Here is a 20,454-nt window from a genome sequence, read left to right on the forward strand (position 1 = left end):
AAAAAGAGAGAGAGAGAACCTGGGTCAGACTCTCTGGATTAGAATCCAGTTCTGCCCCTTACAAGCTGTATGCAACTTTCTACAAGCCTCAATTTCCTTATCTAGTAAATGATAATAATGATGATATTACTATATGGAATACGAATAATACCAACCTTGCTAAGCAGGTGAGTGCTTACTTAGCACATACTGAGCTCAATAAACGTCAGGTATCATTTTGAAAAGAAAAAAAAACTGTAGATTTTATGAAAAGCCTTGAGTTTTTACCCATGTTAGCAATAATTCCCAATTAAAAAAAAAAAAAAATTCCGTGCAGGCACAGGCACGTCGAACCTGCTCATCTGCAGCCTGTGGTGTATCTTCACCTTTCTCTTCACCCAGCACACGGGTGTTCCCGCACTCACGTGTGTGCATGTTCACGCGTGCGTGTATTTACGCGTGTTCGTGTGCCTGTGCTCATGTGAGCTTGTGTGTTTATACGCACGTGTGTTCGAGTGCACGGGCATGTTCGCGTGTCGCGAGCACAGAAGGCGAAGGCCACCAAAGGAAGCGACTCCAGAGCCACATCAGATGAGCCACACCTCTGTGGGCCTCCCTCGCTCCCGCAGTAGGCTAGCAGAGATCTTGTCTCGCCAGGAAGAGGAAGGAGACTAGGAGGGAGCCTCCCTTCACTGGAACGAAGTTCATGGCCCCCCACTGCCTACAGGGTGCCCACCATCCGGCCCTGCCCTCTCCTCCTCACACCGGCCTCCCCTCCTTCGGGTTCCCTGGAAATGCCAGGCCCCACTCACCACAGGACGCTTCCACCTGCTGTCTCCAGGCCAGGCCCTGCTCTCTGTTCTTGATGGGGTGAACGTTGCCCAGCTTTCAGGGCCTGGACAGTCCCCTCCAGAGAGAGGCCTTCCCCGGCCGCCTAATCTAACGCAGCCCCCATCACTGTGGAGACTCCCGCTTTCCCTGTCTCCTTAGCCCTCCTCGCCCTCCGAACTTCTCGTCCACTGCCTCCAGAACGTAGGTTCCGAAGGAAAAGGTGCTGAGTCAGTGTTGTTCACAAGGCCAAGACCGGAACCTGGTGGGCTGCACGGGGTTCCCCCGGACGGCGGGTGCCTGAGAATCCACGCACGAATGGGTGCATCCGTAGCAAAAAGACACCACTTCATTGCTCCACTGTGGCCCCAGGGTTCTGGCAGCTGAAAGGCCGAATAAGCCACATCAGATGTGGGGGGGGGGGGGGGGGGGGTGGGGAACGGAAGACAAGGGGCCACGGGGCCAGGAAGCTTCCCCTGACCAGGGCTCCAGCCCTTGGGCTCCGAGGCCTCCCTGGGCAGCACAGCTACTTGTAAAACACGGAAGACGGCCCTGCAGTCCCTGTCCGCCAGCCGATTCCAACTGTATGCACCCCCTGTTCCCGCCAGTCTGGGGGGGAGTTGAGGAATGCACGCTCGCAGGTCGGAAATGCCAGCCAAGGGCAGCCCGGGAGAGACCTGGTTCGGGGAGACCAGGAGAGATGCAGCCACCAGAGCGGATGGGGCTGGGGGACAGGATGGTGACCACTCTGGTGGCTGCGTCTCGGGAATAGGGGGGACTCGTACATAGTCTTTTTATTTATTAAAAAAAATTTTTTTAGGTCTGTTTATTTTTGAGAGAGAGAGACAGAGGACGAGTGGGGGAGGGGCAAAGAGGGAGGGAGACACAGGCAACAGCCAGAGGAACAGTGCTGGGCTTCATTGAGCACCTCAGGGACCTAGTGCCAGCTGCTGGCCTAATGCCCCACGATGACTGCCAGGAGGGAAGGCATATTCCCAACTTACAGAGGAAGAAACAGATTCTGGAGGGTGACAGAGCTACCCAAGGGGCAGTTCTGGGGCCGGGGCCACATGGCTTTGGAATCTACCTGTCCCGGTCCAATACGCATCAGGTTCTCATAAGCTCCTAAAGCACACACTTCATAGTGGGAAATATGTATTTTCGCACCGGCTTCTCGTCCAAGACCCCCCTGGACTAGCTCAGTGTTTCCTCCTTTCAACAGAGACCCGGTTACAGAGAAATACCTCTACCCTAAGGAAAGCAACAGCCCAGGGGAGGCTGATACGAGGCAAATGCCACTCAGCCTCAACACTGGGGAGACTCTAGGGCAGAGTGGGGATTGTGGCAGCCTGGTGATCCTAGCCCACTGAAGGGGACGGGTGCTTCTCAGCTGCAGCTGTTGGAAGTAATGGGGGAGGGGGCCTTGGGGTTGGTCGTGTAGCACCTGGTCACTCAGTACAGCCCCGGATCCTGCCGGCATCTGAGTGCGCCATTTCCATCTAAAACTCGTAGTAATCGCTGGTGCGAGCGGAAAATGCCGTAGTCACGTCACTTTGGAACACGTCTGGCAGTGCCCCAAAAGAGTTCTGGTATGACCTAGCATTTCCACTCCTAGGTTTCCACCCGAGAGGAATGAAAATACAGATTCACACAAAAACGCAGACGTGCGTGTTCACAGTAGCATCATTCATGAGAGCCAAAAAGGGGAAATGACCCAAGTACCCATCAACCGATGAAGGACAGATGAAATGTGGCGTGTCCATCCGTGCACTAGAATATTATTCAGCCAAAAAAAGGAATGAAGATCAGACACATATTACGGCCCGGATGAACCCCCGAAACATCATCCTGAGTGAAATAAGCCAGGCGTTGTAGCCACAGGCTGTATAATAGCGTTAGTATGAAACATCCAGAAGAGGCAGATCCATAGAGCCAGAAAGTGGATGTGTGGCCGCCAGGGGCTGGGGCTGGGGAGTGGCTGCTGGTGGTTACAGAGTCTCTTCGGGGGACGATGAAAACTTCCTGGAATCAGGTAGTGGTGCTGATTGCACAACCATGTAAATACACTCAGTTCTTAAAACGTGTTCGGTGTTCCATGGGCTGTGAATGGAACGCTTCAAAAAAGGCTTTTTGGATTTTCTCGGGGTTGGGGAGGGAATAATAGTATAGTATTTGCAATCACTTTTGAAGGGTCCTGTCGTTCTCACCACGGGGTCCAAACTCCACGACTAGGCCCAACACGGTCAGTCTGTGTCCACCCCTAACTTTGAGCTCTATCTACACCACCCACAACTGCCTGAAAGGCCTTGGTCTTTGCAGCCTTGGGACATCTGCACAAGCTGTACCCCCCCCCCGCCCCCGAGGCTTACTCCTCCACTTCTCAGTCCTTCGTGTGAAGAGACCCCCAGGAAGCGGGTCTCTCTTACAGGTCTGGCCAGGCCCCTGCTTTGCAGGTGCTGACACAGCCAACCTATCTCATCCAGCCCAGGTCCTCCCCCAGCACCCCCACAGGCCACTAGCAGGGGACCAGGACGCTCATACACATATCCCAGGGTAGCTCATAACGAGCATTCAAGTAATGTTGGCCAAGTAAATACCGGTAAGATTTGGGTTCAAGGGGGCAGCTGGGTGGCTCAGTTGGTTAAGCGGCAGACTTCAGCTCAGGTCATGATCTCACTGCTTGTGAGTTTGAGCCCCACGTCGGGCTCTGTACTGACAGCTCAGAGCTTGGAGCCTGCTTTGGCTTCTGTGTCTCCCTCTCTGTCTGCTCCTGTCCTGCTCATGCTCTGTCTCTCTCTCTCTCTCTGCCTCCCAAAAATAAATTAAAAATGCTTAAAAAAAAAAAAAAAGAAAGAAAAGAAAAACAGATTTGGGTTCAGGAACCTCATTACTGTCACTCCATTTTACAGGGGAGCAGAGACTTGAAATTTGCCAGGGGGTCACACGAGGAAAGAGACAGCATCAGGATCCGAACCCAGGCAGTAGGACTCTAGAGCCAGGGGTGAGGGGGAACTCTATCTCGTGGGTGGAGACCCGGACGCTGCTACGTCACAGGATGCCCCACAACAGAGAATGTCAGGCCCGAAGCGTCAACAGCACCAACACCCTGCCGTGGGGACTATCCTGTCTCATCAGTGGCTCCCCATCGCTTGGGATGAAAAGGCCAAAATCCTGACAACAGGGCTCCTGCTGCCCGATTTCTCCAGCCCCACTCCAGTCACGTTCCCATCATCAGGCCATCCCGGGATCCTTCCAGCGTCCCCATCTCCCTCCTGCCCCCGAGCTCAAAACCATCCTGCCTCTGAGCCTCTGCCCGAGCTGTCCCCCCTCCACCTAACATCACCCCTTCCATTCTTCCTCCAAGGGCTCTTTCCACTCCTCGGGCAGCACCTTCCTCCAGAGCACCTGCCTCCTTCCCTCGGCCACTGTGGTCAGCAGGAAAACGGCCCCCAGAGAGGGCACATCCTCATTCCCAGAACCCGCGAAGATATTATAGGGAAAGAAGGACTCTGCAGATGGGACTGAGGACGGGGAGATGATGCTGGGTGACCCGGGGGACTACAGGGTCCCTGTCAGAGGGGAGCAGGAGGGTCAGAGCGTAAGAGAGACTGGAAGGCGCTACAGGTGGGGCGGACATGGAGGTAGAGGCCACAAGCCAAGGAATGCGGGCAGCTTCTGGAAGGTGGAAAAGGCCCCCCCCCAGAGCCTCCAGAAGGAACCAGCCCCGCTAACACCTCAATTTTTAGCCTATAAGACACATTGGGACTTGCAACATCAGGAGCTGTAAGATATAAACCCATGTCGTTTGACGCCCCTAAGTTTGTGGGCATGCATTAAGGTGGCCACCGGGAACCACTGTGGGAGCGCTTTGCGGCCGGGCCCCTCCTGCTGGAACACGGCCGTGGGCTGCACCTGCCTTTCTCCCCGTGAGAGTCCCGCAGCGCACACAGTAGGCCCTCAGTAAGTCTCAGTGGGCTGACTGCTAAGGGAAACGCTGGGCTTGAGAGCCGGGCCAGGGCTCCAAACCTTCACATTTTCTTTCTTTCCTCGGTCAAACGTGTGGAATAAAATTCAAATGAATCAGCGATTCCAAGGGCAAAGTTTTAATTATATTCCTGCCTCATTCTCTGCTGACAAGAATGTTAACTCTGCCAGCTCTAGTGGTGACTGCCGTGCTCCCTTCCTCCGTGGCTCGGAGCGGCTCACGTCCCCTCCGTCCAGGTGACCGCTATTTAACTGCAAGCTCCCTCAAGCCTCCCGGGCTTTCGCTGTGTAAGGAGCCAGGATCCCAAGCTGAGGGCCCCAGTACGGGTAAGAGCTTGGGCTCCAGGGGACGCAGGCTGAGGTCCCAGCTTCAGGGAATGAGCTGTGTGACCCTGGGAACGCTGCTTACCTCTTGGAGTTTATGCTCTTCCTCTGGGAAATGGGACAGTGAGGGTACCGTGCAGCAAGGAGAAAAATGACCTACCACGCGCTTAGCCTGCTGCTCACACAGGAACAAGGCAGGTGAGGGAAGTCAGCAGTGAGGCAGTAGGGCGTGGTGGGGATTGCGGTATGCTGGAGAGCACGGGCCTTGTCTGAGGGGCAGCTGCCACCCGGCTCTACAAAATTACAGCCTGGGGCTTAGAAATGTTCTCCTTCTCAATTCGGGTCGTCTTCACATGGGAGTTTACGTGTGTAAAAATTCACTGAACTATACACGGAAGATACGTGTACTTCAGGGGCGCCTGGGTGGCTCAGTTTGTTTGTTAAGCATCCGGCTTTGGCTCAGGTCATGATCTCACAGCTGGTAAGCTCGAGCCCCACGTCGGGCTCTGTGCTGACGGCTCGGAGCCTGGAGCCCGCTTCTGATTCTGTGTCTCCCTCTCTCTCTGCCCCTCCCCCACTTGCACTCTGTCTCTCTCTCTCTTTCTCTCTCTCTCTTTCAAAAATAAACATAAAAAAAAAAAGATGTGTGTACTTCATGTATTTATACCTTGAGAAACACAACCTGGAGATTAAAGTATTTAAGGAAATGTGAGCTAAGTGCTATCAAAGCTTTTGAATTTCCAAAAGCAGCTTAAAGGCCAGATTTTTAGGGGCGCCTGGGTGGCTCTGTCGTTAAGCATCCAACTGCGGCTCAGGTCATGATCTCACGGTTCGTATGTTCGAGCCCTATATGGGGCTCTGTGCTGACAGTGCTTGGGATCCTCTCTCCCTCCCTCTTTCTCTACCCCTCCCCCCCACTCTCTCTCTCAAAATAAATAAAAAAAACTTTTTTAAAAAGTCTGATTTTTAAATTTTTTTAATGTTTATTCATTTATTGAGAGAGAGAGAGAGAGAGAGAGAGAGAGAGAGAGAGAGAGAATATGAGTGGGGGAGGGGCAGCGAAAGCCCAACGCAGGGCTTGAACCCACAAACCGTGAGATCATGACCTGAGCTGAAGTCGGACACTTCACCAGCTGAGCCACCCAGGCGCCCCATACCTGGACTTTTACGTGGGGTACTTTATATGAATTCGTATTTGTCACAGCTTTTACAATACCGTGTAAGTACACCGTCTTTCGCCACCAACCCCCGTACTGGGTCTAACGCCCGACGCTCTGGAGGCCCAATCAGCATTTTGGAAGAGAGGAGGAAAGAACCAGAACAGGCCCACAGGTCTCACAAAGAAAGCTCATCATCTCAGACACACCTCTAGCTGGTCCACTTTGGCATAGATGCCACGCATTTCTGTCACTTTGGCCTTAAGCAGTGGGATGTTTTCCTCCAAGATCTGTGAAGTGTCGCTCCTGATCTGCAAGAAATAGAACAGCTCGTCAGGCCCTCTGCCCCGTTACCCCGGCCTCCGGCCTGCCTCTGGGGTCGCCCAGGGTCTGCAGGGACCTCGCGGATGGCCACGATGTCGAGCGGCGTCCTGCACAAGGACAGACCCGGGGACAACCCAGAACCCAGAGTCCTGAGTGGGGACCCAGACCGACCCATGTATCGCTTACTGCCGTTTCCCCCACGAACACCTGCCAACACCAGTCCCAAAATAAGATCTGTTTTCTAAACCACTCAACTGGAGCAAAGGGAAAGACCCAAAATCTCTTCTGCAAACCCAAGTCGGGATAAGTCACATTTTCACTGCCCTGAAATTAATAATACCAACAAGTTAATGATCATTAACATTCATTAATAACGTGAATGAAAACCACAGCTCCCAAGTATCAAAGTGCTTCCCATATGCAGACACCGTGCTAAGCATTTCCCGCACACCATCTCATTTAATTTTCAATTTCTTCTGCCTGGAAGGGCTCCCAACGTGGCTATGACCTTTAATGAAGCCACACCTCTCCCGTGATCCCTGAAATCGGACACCTCTGCCTCTGTTTTTGTCCTCAAGAGCCAAAGACCACGCCTAACCCCTCACTGTGTGAGAGAGAGAGAGAGAGAGAGAGACACGTCTTCTCCGTGTTGTCATGTCCTTACGATGAGGGAGCAAACGCTGCTCTCAGACTCCAGGGAGCATCGGGATCCCCACGGCAACCTGTCCGATGCTGATGCCCAGGCCCCTCCATGTCTGGTTTAGTCTGCCTGGGGTCAGCCGGGAATCTGCGTCTTCAGCTAAGCTCCGAGGCCAGGCTGGAGCTGGAGTGTAGGGCAGTCGGGGAACACCAGCGGGCACCCTAGAGGCTGGACTCAGGCTGGAGTCTGAGCTGTGTGACCTCGGGCGAGTCACTGCACCTCTCTGAGCCCTTCTTTGCTTATCTGGACGGCAAAGCAGTGACAATGGCTCCGGCTTCCTTGGCAGGCGGTGAGGACAGACTGTCCCGCAGGGTGTTTGGCAGGGTTCGTACAGGCGGCTCCTGACACGGTCCCCAGTGACCGCTGCCTCCTGCACAGCCGCTGCGTGACCCCCCACCCCCACCCCCCGGGACCGTGAACTGGCCCTGGCGATTCGCTTCTAATGAAAGGGACTCGGCCAAAAGGAGAGATGGCACTCTGGGGACAGGGTCACACAGAGGACTGTCATTCCAGTTTCTTCTCTCTCTCTCTCTCTCATTGGCTCCCTCATGCACGCTCCCTCTCCCCCCTACCTTCCTCACCTGCCTTCTCAGCCACCAGTAAACTGAGGCGACAGAGAGGCCCACGCGGCTGGGGACGGAGGGCAGCCTCCGGCACCCGCCAGTGGGGAACCGAGGCGCACCCCCGCCGACTGGGCCGGATGCGGTCCTGCCCCGGCTGAACCTCGAGATGAGAGCGGTCCCAGCCGACACCCCGTGGGCAGCCTGTGCGGCAAGGGCCACGGAGCCACCTGGCGGGGCCACACACACTCTCGACCCACAGGTGCTGCCAGGTGGGGAAGGCCGTCGTTTCACGTCACCACGTCTGGGGACCCGGGTTCAGCAGCAACAGACAACTGACGCAGGGAGACAGCTCAGCACAAAGTTTTCATGTTAAACATGACCCGAAAACCGCATCTGTTCGCCTTTCTACCCAAATACACGAGACCGGCCTGTGGTCCTCCCGGAACCCGCTCCCACCGCCCTGCGGGCTGACACCACCCTCCCTGCCCCAGGTCTCAGACGCTACCCCGTTCCCCGAACGTCCCAGACCAAGCTGTCCCCTCCTGCTTCTCCTCCTCTGGTCACAGCGCTGCCGCCGTGCTGCTTGGGTGCCTGGCTCCAAGCCCACTGTCCTGGGTATCCTCCTGCCCCACATGCCCTGGCCCCACGAGGGCACACACGGGCCCCGAGAGGGTGGCATGTGGCCTCAGTCTCTGCCCTGACCTCCCTGTGCCTCGGTTTCCCTGTCTATAAAATGGGTACCACACAGGTTCTCCCCTTCAAAGAATGTTCTGGAGATGAAACAACACCAGCTATGCCCGGATGTGGCCCACAGAGTGAGTTCTGTTTTTTGTTTTTTAAGTTTTTTAATGTTTGTTTATTTTTGAGAGAAAGAGTGTGAGCAGGGGAAGGACAGAGAGAGAGGGAGACACAGAACCCGAAGCAAAGCCAGGCTCTGAGCTGTCAGCATGGAGCCCTACGCGGGGCTCAAACTCACAGACCGCGAGATCATGACCTGAGCCAAAGTCGGACGCTTAACCGACCGAGCCACCCAGGTGCCCCTTTTTAAATTTTTTTTAACGTTTATTCATTTTTGAGAGAGCATGAGTGGGGGGGGGAGGGGCAGAGAGAGAGGGAGACACAGAACCCGAAGCAGGCTCCAGGCTCCGAGCTGTCAGCACAGAGCCCGACGCGGGGCTCAAACCCACGAACCTCAAGATCATGACCTGAGCGGAAGCCAGGTGCTTAACTGACTAAGCCACCCAGGTACCCCAAGTTTTTTAATATATGACTTAATTTCCAACTTTCCTAGGAGAAATGGCTGTTTCTAGGGCTGGGGCAGGGAAAACATAGTGCCTGGAGAATCTTCTAGTGCCAGAATGTAAGGGAGTATTTATTTATTTAAACTTATTTTTATCAAGTAATCTCTATGCCCCATGAGGGGCTCAAACTCACGACCCCAAGATCATGAGTTAGGTGCTCCTCCGACCAAGCCAGCCAGGCACCCCTGTAAGGGAGTGTTTAAGAAGATATAGGACAGGGGCGCCTGGGTGGCTCAGTCGGTTGAGCGGCCGACTTCAGCTCAGGTCATGATCTCACGGTTCACGAGGTCGAGCCCTGCCTCAGGCTCTGTGCTGTCAGCGAGGAGACTGCTTCTGGTCATCTGTCCTCCTCTCTCTCTATCACTCCACCACACGCTTGCTCTCTCTCTCTCTCTCTCAAAAGTAAACATAAAAAAAAAAAAAAAAGATAAAGGATGGGGTATGTCAAAGGAACACAGGAGCCAACCTGAAAGAGACGAATGGTCAAATCTGGAACAATCTGGACAACAAAACACGTAATATGATATCGGACTATAACCCAAAGCACAAGATGAACACCACAAACGATGGGGAAGCAGAAATGGCGACATCAGCTAGGTGTGTGGGTGCGAGGGCGTGTGGGTGCCACGTGCCCCAGACACGACGGGATGTGAAGGCACCTCACCTGTGTGGATTCTCTCTAGAAGCCCACAACCCCCATCTCACCATAAGAAAAACACCGGACAAACCCAAACGGAGGGACCTTCTACAAAGTACCTGACCAGGGCTCCTCGAAACTGCCAATGTCGTGAAAAGCAAGGAAAGACCGAAACTGCCACAGAGGAGGAGACTAAGCAGACATGACGACTTAACGCCATGTGGGATCTCATGTGATCCTGGATCGCGTTCATCCTGGATGTTAACGGGAAACTGGCAAACTCAAAATCAACAATGGAGAGTAGTGAATAGCAATGCGCCCGTGTCGGTTTCTTAGGTTTTTTGGTTTGTTAATGTTTATGTATTTTTGAGTGGGGAGGGGGGGAGCCAGTGGGGGAGGGGCACAGAGGGAGACAGAGGATCTGAAGCGGCCTCTGTGCTGACAGCAGAGAGCCTGATGCGGGCCTTGGACACAGGAACCACGAGATCATGACCTGAGCCGAAGCTGGACGCCTAACTGACTGAGCCACCCAGTCGCCCCTGGGTTTCTTAGTTTTGACAAAGGTCCTGTGGCTGACGCGGGGTGTTAGCACAGAGGGGAGAAACTGGATGAGGGGCGTGTGGGCACTCTCCACACTACCTTCTCACTTTTCCTGTAAATCTAAAACTATTCCAAAATAAAATACATAAATACGGCTTTAAAATATTCAAGTGATTAAGCGGGGATTTACAACACGTCTTGAAAGTCAGCAGCTTTGGCAACACTGGGCCTTCGTCCCCCAGGCACCGAAGGCCGGGCTGAGCCGTGGCTGCTGGCTCCGGGTGGGGCATGGGCTCTCTGGTGTCCTCAGTCACCACCCCTCCCTAATGCCTCGCCCCTGCCCCCTTCACTCCTGTCCAGATCCTGCCTGGCTCCCGCGGGCACCTGCGTTTGTTACCCTTGATAGGGAAAAGCCCTCAACATCTTCCCTTGAGCTCCCCCAAGGCCAAACTTCTGGAGACACACCCATCCCTCCACAAGGCTGAACTCTGGAGAAATTGCTGTGATTCCGTAATGCAACAAAGAGCAGATAACTCCCGGCAAGGTCAGAACACAGTAGATCAAACGCAGATCTTTTCTTTCTGCTCATTTCTCAAGAAACGAATCGGGTGAGAACAAGGGCAGTCAGGAGGGCCTGGTCCCAGTGACCCACCCTGAGGGGGTGAGGGGAACACTGCAGAGGGGAGAGTGATGACGTGCGTCCCTGCCTCCCTCTAGCTTCGAAGGAATCCCAGGAAGAGGGGGTCTGTGGCTGGGCAGTCCCCTCTCCACTTGCTGAAACTGTGGATAATGGGGGGCTGTCTACCCCTGCCCGCATGGCGGTCTGTGCGTGCGTGGGGGGAAAGTAGAGAGTAATCCTCGGGGCCCAAAAGGCCCCCAACGCTTCCTCTTGGTTCCCCCACGTGCTGGGAACTGTAAGGCAAAAATGATGCCAGCACTCTGTAGGCTCTCGCCTGGTGCTGAGAACAGACCCTGTGAATCAGAAACGATTTTATCTTTAGCCTTTCATGGGTAGTGATGCTGCACAAGACGGAAAAACAAAATGAGCCAGCCCAAGGTCGGAAGGCTACAAAGTGGGAGATGGAAGGTTACCATCCAGGTTGGTCCGGGGTCACCTCTAATAGCAGAGGTCTGCAGACGCGTTCTGCCGAGCCAGCCCGCATCATGTCTAAAAAAACCGAAGCCCACCCGAGCGAGATGCCAAGATCTGGAAACAAGGAGGTTTCCCTTAGAAGCCCAGGTTTCTAGCTCCTTGTGAAAAATTGGAAGACCGGGCCACCCTGAGACCATGTCCCGTGTGGAGCTGTGACAGCTGTCCCCTCTGGTTAACTGTGATCTCTCACCACTCCCTAGAGTCCCTCCAGCAGGGCGTCTGTGGCCACGCTGTGCCCTTCTCTTCTTCCAGGGGAGTCCAAGGAAAGCAACACATTCTGCTTCTCACACCTACTTCGCATCATCATGGAATCCTGAGATGGCACGTTTCGTTCGCACACAGAGAGGTCAGCGACGAATCGATCCTAGCTGAGCCTCTGCCAGGACGAACCCCCAACCCGGTTGAGTGGCCTGGCCGACCCTTCCCCAGCCCGGTCTGCCACCACCTCCCCAGAGCGGGCCTCCGGAGCCCAGAAGTCTGGGCAGCGGATGTGGGGGTTATCACCGAGCAAAGACGGCTGTCCAGGATGATTCAGGGCCCCCAGGAAGGAGAGCCAAATGCACTTGACCCAAGAACACACACCAATGCCAAATGCAAGTGCTGGCCCAGGGCCAACAGGGAATCTTCTCCCTCTATGTGAGCGAAGAAAGAGTCCGCTCCCTGCCAGGGGTGGGGGTTCCCAGGGCCCGGATGAGCCGCCTGAACTCCAGAGGGCACAGGGCTGAAGGCCTTACAAATCCTCATCACTGTCACCACCTCCCGGTGCTTCCGTAATGACGATGTTGACCCCAGGAGCCACCATTTATGCAGAGCCGCATACAGAGCCGGCACCCTGCTCAGCAATTATTTTTAACTATTTTTAATTGAATGGCGACGACGTACAGCAAAGTGCTCGGGCCTTCAGGGGGCAGTTGGACGTATATTGTGAGCACGTTTCCATCTGGGTAAACACCACCCAGGCCACCGTGTGGAACATCCCATCACCCCGTAAGGCTCCCTCCTGCCTCTTTCCAGTCGTGACCACGCCCCCAAAGCTAACCACTGCCTGACCTCCCATCACACCACAGACTCGTTCTGCATATTTTTGAACTTCGGACCACGGAAGCCACCCCAGCTCGCATTCTGTGCCCGACTTCTTTCCCCGGGCCTCACGCTCGGGAGAGACCTCCCTGATGTCGTGTGCAGTTTGTTCCTGCGCGAGGCCGTGAGGGCCAGGGTGTGAAGAAACGACAGCTGATTGCCTCGTTTCTACCGCCGATGGACGCCGAGGTTCTTTCTGGTCTGGGAGCGTCGCGAATAAAGCTGCTGCGAACATTGGGGTGCGAGGCTTTGCAGTCTCTGCTTTCCGCTTCTCTTGGGTAATCATCTCGATGACAGTCGCCAGGATGCAGGGTCAGTGCACGTTTGACTTTCTGAAAACCTGCCGAACTGTTTCCAAAGTGGCTGTGCCTTTTTGCATCTCTGCCAGCAAGGCGACGAGCGTTTCCGTTGCCCCACATCCTCGCCCACACTTTCGCTGCGGTCACCGCAGGGGAGGGGCAGCGCGTATCCCCACCTCATCCGGTCCGCACGGTAACTCTTGGGAGACAGGTACCGTTTGCGGTAGACTGAAGAGGGCCGCGAGTCCTCTGCATTCCTTCCATGAGCACGCGGGGTCTCTGTCCTCTCCCCTTGGATCTGGGTGCCCTGTGGGACTGGTCTGACCGGTAAAATAGGACAGAAGTGACACTGGCACACCCAAGCGTCCAGACACCCGGAGGCTCCCACTTCCCATCTGTCGGAATGCCTGCCCTGGGAGGCCTGACGCCAGGCCAAGGGAGCCCGAACTAGCCCCGAGGACAGGCTGCATGGGGAGAGGGGACACCAGCCGGTCCCCGGCCATCCGCACTCGCAGCCCAGACGTCAGACAAGCGGGAGAAAGGGCCACGTCGGACATCCCCGCCCCAGCAGGAACCACATCCCCTCTGTGCCCTGCCCTGGCCCACGTAATAAACGGGTGGTCGTTTGACCCCACTGCCTTTTGGGGTAGCCTGATGCGGCAACGGACAGAACCACGACCTCCATTTACAGGAGAGAAGAGAAAGGGAGGGAGAGGGCATTGCTGTGCCCGAGACCCCGCAGCAGCAGGAGCCGGAGCTTGAAGTGGCAGCAGCGAGCGTTACGTCTAAGGTCCAAACGGGTGGCAGGCACAGGGTGGTGAATTCCAGTCACACAGGGTGATCAAGGGCAAGGGCAGGCTGGCAATGGACTTAATGCATCAGACAGGAAGCCGGACTCTCGTTCCTAAGTGCCTGATTTTCCCGGAAGAGGCGCGGCTTCTCTCTGGACTATGCACCAGGGAGCCTGGTCACTCTCAGGCCTCTAACTCGACCACTGTTGCCAAAGGCCAAAGCAGGGAGCTGGGGACAACGTCCGTGGGGTGACATCACCTGCCCCCCAGAGGCCCCCACTCATCCCTAGCTTGCACCAAAAGAGAAAAGGAGGCCCCGAGCTGGACACCTCTCTCTGTGCCACGCGTGCAGGCACACCAGGGAAACTAAGCATCAAGTGTTGGGGCCAAGAGGGTCTCCGTAACTCCACGCACTGTTGCAGGGGCCACAAAAGCATCGTACCAGGCACATTCTCTTAACGCAGGCACGCTCGTTTGCGTATGAACACAAGAAATGGTCTTCACTCCCGTGGGAGACGCACTCTCTTCCCTTTCTTGAAACACAGGACCCTCTTGGTCTGGTGTCATTTGCCCTTTTTCAGTAGGACGCCAAATACAGAGAAACATACTCTCGGCCACAAAACATTTGCGCATGGGATAGACGTCCCTGGCAGGTGGCCACGGAGTCAGGGGGCTCCACAGGAGCAGTGGCCAGTGACAGGCTGAGAGCTCACACGCTGTCCAGAGTGGGGCGGCCACTACACAACTCCGGCCGACGCTGGCCAGGTGGGACCAAGCACCCAAGGGAGCCAGATCTTTGCTCTTCCAAAAGAAGCCAGAAACCCTGATTTTTTTTTTTTTTTTTTTTTTTTTTTTTGCATGACATTCTATAAATGTCAGCAGTGAATTCCTTTTTCTTTTCCTTCCAGAAACAGTCAACATATCTGCAGGCGGGACCGGGTCCACGGGTCATGTGTGTGATCTCGGTATTAAAACCTTTGCATAAATGCATCTCCAGGCTTCCAGTTAGGGGAGGGTCTTGTCAGCACACTGCCTGACGCCTTGGCCTCTGGGCGACACACACAGGCTCCCCCACCACAGGAAGCCTCGATGGTTTCAAAGGCAAAGTGGCCCGACCCCTCTCCCGATCCAGGCTGACTCCTGCCCCAAGACTGCCCCTTAGGCGGATCGTGGGTCTCCTTTCAAGCAGGAGGGTGGCTGAGACTTGAGAACAAAACGTCCCTGAGTCACCAGTCCACCCATCTTCCAAATCTACCCCTTTGACTTTGGGCCCCCCCGGTCCACACTGTGCCCAGCACACCATACCCACGGGCCGGTGCCTCTGCCTGGACACTCACCCTCCCCAGCGGCGGAATTCTTTCTGTTCCTCCTTCAAAGCCCCAAATTAATCACCACCTGCTCTGCAAAGCCTTCCCAATTTCCCAGGCAGAATCTAACGCCTCTGCTTTTCTTTCTTTTTTTTTTTTTTTAAACAAATCAAGTCTTAGGATCATGTGCCCAGTTCCTTCTAGACCCTCCCTCTTCAAAACCTTTGCAGTCTCCTTTTGCACCTTGAACACACCTTCAGGCGAGGGCTGCCACACTGGATGACAGCGCAGCTCACACACAGTGGGCTCCTCTCACAGAGGGAAGGGAGACACGGTCCACTTTCTTCTCATCCTCGGGCTCACCACGGCACCCAGTCAGGGGCAGGTGTCCAATGGCCGGTGATGAAGAAAGGGCTGTCCGGGCTGTTCAAAGTCTGTCTCATTACCCAGCTCCCACCCGGACCCACACCCAAACTAGAAAATTGGTTCTCAAGAGCGAAACACACACAGGTCCTCTTGGGAACACTTCGGTCTTGTTCACTGTTGTGTCCCCAAGGGTGGCACAAGGGAGGCCTACTGAATGAATGGGGATGACGGGGTGCCCGTCACGTTGGCCTGCTTCAAGGAGAAATGGGCTGATACGGGAAACGCACTTTGCACTGTGCCTGGCACCAAGTAGGTGCTCAATAAACGTAGAGGGCTGCCGTGACCGTTCCTCCCCTGGGCTCTCAGAAACACTTCTCCGGACACGTGCTTCACAGGCGCACAAATCTACCCCACTGGGTCCAGCCGAGACACGGGTCCTGATCACAATATGGAGCTCTACGCTTTGGGCCTTCAGGCCTTAAACCGAGGGTGCTGGGAGCTTCCAGAAAGTTCTATCATTGCTCCTCAGGGGCCCACACCTGGCTGGCAACAATGCTGGGGACACAAGGATCTGGAGGAGATTTTTGCAAAATTTGTAGTGGAGACCTTGTCTTCTGGGCCTAAGGCACCATCTCCCCCACACAGCCAAGAGGATTTGATCCAACAGAACAGAGTAAGAGGCAACAGCAGAGACGGCGAAAGGATCTGAGAAGGAACCCGATGCCCAACCCTGCCTCGGGCTACTGCCTGGGCAAGAGGCTCCTCCCAGGCCTTGCAGGCCTGAAGCCATTTCCTGGCTGTCTCCATGTTTGCCTGGCGGACCGCGCAGAGCCGAGGAAAGTTAAATATAGTCTTAGCATCCCCGCTGAACGGCTCCCCGCATCGGTGCCCGAGAGTGCCACCTGGTGGCCCACTCCTGGCTCCTCTGTGGAATAAGAGCCATCTGGGGGGGGATGGGCACTATCAAGATGGCCGCCTCAGGAAGCCTTGGTGTTGAGAGACTGTGTGAGAGAGTGCGCGCGCCTGGTCCTGCTCTCACCATCGGCTGCTGCCGCCATTCCTTCTGGTTGCCAAATCGCCACCAAAATGGCTTCCCCAGAAAACTCCAAGAAGGACCTGGAGTCTGGCCTGGGCCTAAATCCACTCCTCCCGGGCAGACACTCACCATGTCGGTCAGGCTGCAAAACTCTTCCAGCCTGAGGAGCATCCCCTCGATGGTCTCCTCCACCTCCTTCGCCTGAAAAGAGACAATATCCTGGAGATTAGCAACTGGTTTCCAGGGAGACAAATGCCCTTCACTTTTTTTTATTTTTTTTTTAAGCAAACTAAGGATTATCTGCCCAGTTCCCTTCAGACCTCCTTTCCCCTTGCAAGAGGTCTCATAGCCTCATTTAAAGTAGTGGTGATCAGGCAGCAATCGTGACACCTGTGGACAGAGGCCTGGCGAAAAGCCACCACGGCCCATCCACTCCAGGCAGCGTTCAAAGGAGAGGAGATTAATAAATATGAGCAGGACTAGAACAAAGCTACCCTTACCATCCCGCTGTTCAGATAAGGAAACTGAACCTCAGAGAGGACAGGTAACCCTGCTTGAGGGCACACAGCTAGCAAGGGTTGGGGCCGGGATTCCCCGGTAGGTTTGAGTTCACAGCCCCAAAGCCTGCTCTTGACAAACTCTGAGAAATGCCTCCTGGGAAACACGATGGACGGTTCACACAAGATGCAGAAGACGTAGAATGTAAACCTATTCTTGTGACAACACGCAAACAACGTACATGGCTTAACAGAAAGGCCTGGAATGACACAGACCGAAGTGCCCAGAGTCAGGGGATGTACTTCCACTAAACGATGATTCAATCTGAAATTCAAATTTAACTGGGTGCCCTGGACTTTACCTGGCAACACTATTAACAGGGTTTACTTAGCCCTGGGGAGCACAAATGAGGAATGGGGTCTGACAAGGGAGACTTGAAGGGTCCCCAACTCGAGGTACTAGGGCTGGGCAGTAACTTAACGAGTGACGTAAGGCAGCCCGCTGGGGCTTGCGGCAATCTGAGGAGCATTTGCCCAAGTCTAGAACAGCCAGCTGCCAGCGGCCATCAGTAGACACGCTCAGTGCTCCCAGAGCCTTCCATTTTGCAAGAGAAGCCAGAAATTGTAACTTCATGGAAAATGTCCCGATTTTTAAATGGTAGCTCAAATTCAAAAAAAAAATTTTTTAACACTCCACAGGCCCAGCCAAACATGACCGTGAAAGGGTCTGCCGACTTACAAGCCCATTTAAATCCCTCGTGTAAAAATTAGTTTGAACCCTTTTTCCCCTCAAGTATTTACTATTTTCATGACTTAAAAATAGCCGGGGTTTGTTTGTTTGTTTGTTTTATTTATTTATTTATTTATTTATTTATTTATTTATTTATTTTTAAAGTTTATTCGTTTTTGAGAGACAGAGCATGAGTGGGGGAGGGGCAGAGAGAGAAGGGGACACAGAATCTGAAGCAGGCTCCAGGCTCTGAGCTATCCGCACAGAGCCCGATGTGGGGCTCGAACTCGCAAGCTGTGAGATCGCGACCTGAGCCGAAGTCGGACGCTTAACCACCTGAGCCACCCGGGCATTCCAACTGGTATGTATGTATGTATGTATGTATGTATGTATTATTTTAATGTTTATTCACTTTTGAGAGAGCACGAGTGGGGGAGGGGCAAAGAGAGAGGGAGACACGGAATCCGAAGCAGGCTCCGGGCTCCGAGCTGCCAGCACAGAGCCCGATGCCGGGCTTCAACCCATGAACCGTGAGATCATGACCTGAGCAGAAGTCAGACACTTAACCAAATGAGTCACCCAAGTGCCCCTGTTGTATTTGTTTTTAATTACCAGGCATCTAGGAATAAGGTTCATCCAGAACATGGCTTACCAGGCCAGATCGTTCTGTGCCAGGGAAGCGACCCCAGACCTTTCTGGGCAGGCCTGGTACCTGCCCCCCACCCCCGACCTGAAGGCTCCCCTTATCACCCACTCGTCCCCCAAGAGATGTTTATACAGTGCCACAGCCTGCTGCCTGCGGCGGGAGCTGTCGCTACCACAACAGCATACACGAATGTGCAGAAAAACATCTTTCCGGCTGGAGTAAAAATAGTACCAAGTTGCAATTTTAAACTCTGGAACCTTCATCTCACAGCTGGGACTATTTCTGGGCCTGAACGGGGGAGGCTTGACAGAGAAGGGGACCACAGCAGAGAGAGGACTAAGAGACTCACAGGACGTTCTCTCTGCCCCCCAAAAGGAAGATCGCGGTAAAAAATTGCCCTTAAGGCACTAAGAGGGGAAGAAGGAGCCAAGAGAGGCCACAGGGACAGGAGAGAGGCAGGCTGGTCGCTTTCCTTCTGCTGCAGAGGCGAGGGAGAGGGGCACAGAAGGGGGCGGAGGCTCCCTCCAGAGTGCAGGTGTACAAACCCCAGACGCCAGGCCGAATCAAAACCTGCAGAGGGACATGAGAGCCCAGGGCCCGGCGGGATGGGCCGCCTCCTTCTCCAGAGGGGCCCGAAGAGAGGAAGTACATCTCAACCTATGGCCGAGCGTTCAGGAGGGAGGCCAGTCAGCCCTGGGTTCAGATCCCACCCTCTCGTTTGCCAACCACGAGACCTTAATTGAAGGGCTTAACCTTCTGCATTTCGGTTGGCCCACCTGTAAGCCACACCACTCGGCAGGGTTGTTAAGAGGTTAACCTCACGTAATAAAGGTGGTTCAATCGTTTGACAGAGTGCTGACACACAGTAGGCGCATAATAAGTGGCTGCTTTACGTGTCTCTCTCCCTAGATAACAAAAGCGGTGGCTAATCGCCATATATGGCTTATTTCATTGGAGGCTCACGAGAACTTTATACAGTAGGTGCTGTCGCTTGCCCCTCTTCCATGGACTGAGAAACAGAGGACCAGAGAGCTCATGTCACTTGCTCAAGGTCACATAGCTAATACGTACTGAAGCCAGATCTGACCCTGAGCACTCTGAGTCCAGAGCTGAAGTCTGTAAGTACCAAGAGGCTCTTTGGAGAGGGGGCCGCGTGTCCCCTTTACGGCCGTCTATCAGCTGTGGTCTCGACCCCCTCTCCCCCACCTCCCGGTACCAAGGGCAAGTGCCCCAACGCAGGAGAGGGTAGAGAAAGCATTTGCCGACTGGCCAGCTAAGGAGGAATGAGCCCCGAGACGTTCCCAACCAACAGGAAGGAGCTCAGGATAAGCCAACCCACCACGCCCGCAAATCATTCACGGGACAATTTTCTCTCAAGATAATCCCCTAAGTGGCCTCAGAAGCGAGAGTCCTGCGGGCTGCAGCCCACACGCCTTTTTAACCAGCCCATAAGCAAAATGAATGCCCTCGTCATGCTGTGCAACTCCCTGGGCATAAATCGTCCCCCTCCCAGGGGAAGAAGAGCAAATGGCTCACTCAGAGTGACATTCAGGGCACCGCCGGTGGGGACAGCAGGTGGGCATGGATAACACGTGGGAATCACGGCCTCTGCTTCTTCCTCACCTAAGTCTCCCAAGATGCCAATTCGAGCCTCCCAGCGGGGCAAGGCCCCAAACCCAAAGTGGGGCTGGCTTTCCACCCGTGAGTGACGGGCGCAAAACCCCACAAACAGACCCCCCACCGTGGTCTTCTCCAACTCAGCGGAGGCGCCACTGGCCCGTTGCTCAGGCCGAACAGCTGAGAGCATCCTCGAGGTCGTCCTTTCTCGGCTCACCCCGTCCACCGTGTGTGCAAATCCTCTCTGCTCCACCTCCGGAATGTGGCCCAAATCCGACCGCTTCTGTCCACCCCTCACGCCACCGCCCTGGCACAGGGCGCTGTCCCCTCCCCCCGGTCCCTGCTTCCTCTTTGGCCCCCCCCTCAGTCTCCTCCTCCGAAAGACCCCGTCAGAACCACAGCCCTCCCCCACTGCCGGTGGGGGTGGGACACGGGGCAGCGGCTCCGGAAACCAGTCCGGTGCTCTTTCAAAACGTTACACGCGGAGTTGCCCTAAGACCCCGCAAGAGAGCCAAGAGAACGGAAATCATGGTGTTCTTACAAAAACTTGGGAGGTATTCACGACAGCCAAAAGGTGGAAATGACTCAAGGCCCG

General features: G+C 54.8%; 1 protein-coding gene across 5 annotated transcripts in view; it reads right to left on the reverse strand.

Moving 5' to 3' along the window:
* The window catches only part of BCAS4 (breast carcinoma amplified sequence 4), a 61,153-nt gene that overhangs the window by 28,734 nt on the left and 11,965 nt on the right, over positions 1–20,454 (reverse strand). For all 5 annotated transcript variants that reach the window (XM_047853896.1, XM_047853892.1, XM_047853894.1 and 2 more), the window contains exons 2-3: positions 16,499–16,570; positions 6,482–6,583 (exon numbers count right to left, since the gene is read on the reverse strand). In XM_047853896.1, the coding sequence (XP_047709852.1) occupies positions 6,482–6,583; positions 16,499–16,570 (174 nt within the window). The remainder of the gene's footprint in view (positions 1–6,481; positions 6,584–16,498; positions 16,571–20,454) is intronic.

This window comes from Prionailurus viverrinus, chromosome A3 (assembly GCF_022837055.1).
Source record: "Prionailurus viverrinus isolate Anna chromosome A3, UM_Priviv_1.0, whole genome shotgun sequence".
Classification (NCBI taxonomy): Eukaryota; Metazoa; Chordata; class Mammalia; order Carnivora; family Felidae; genus Prionailurus; species Prionailurus viverrinus.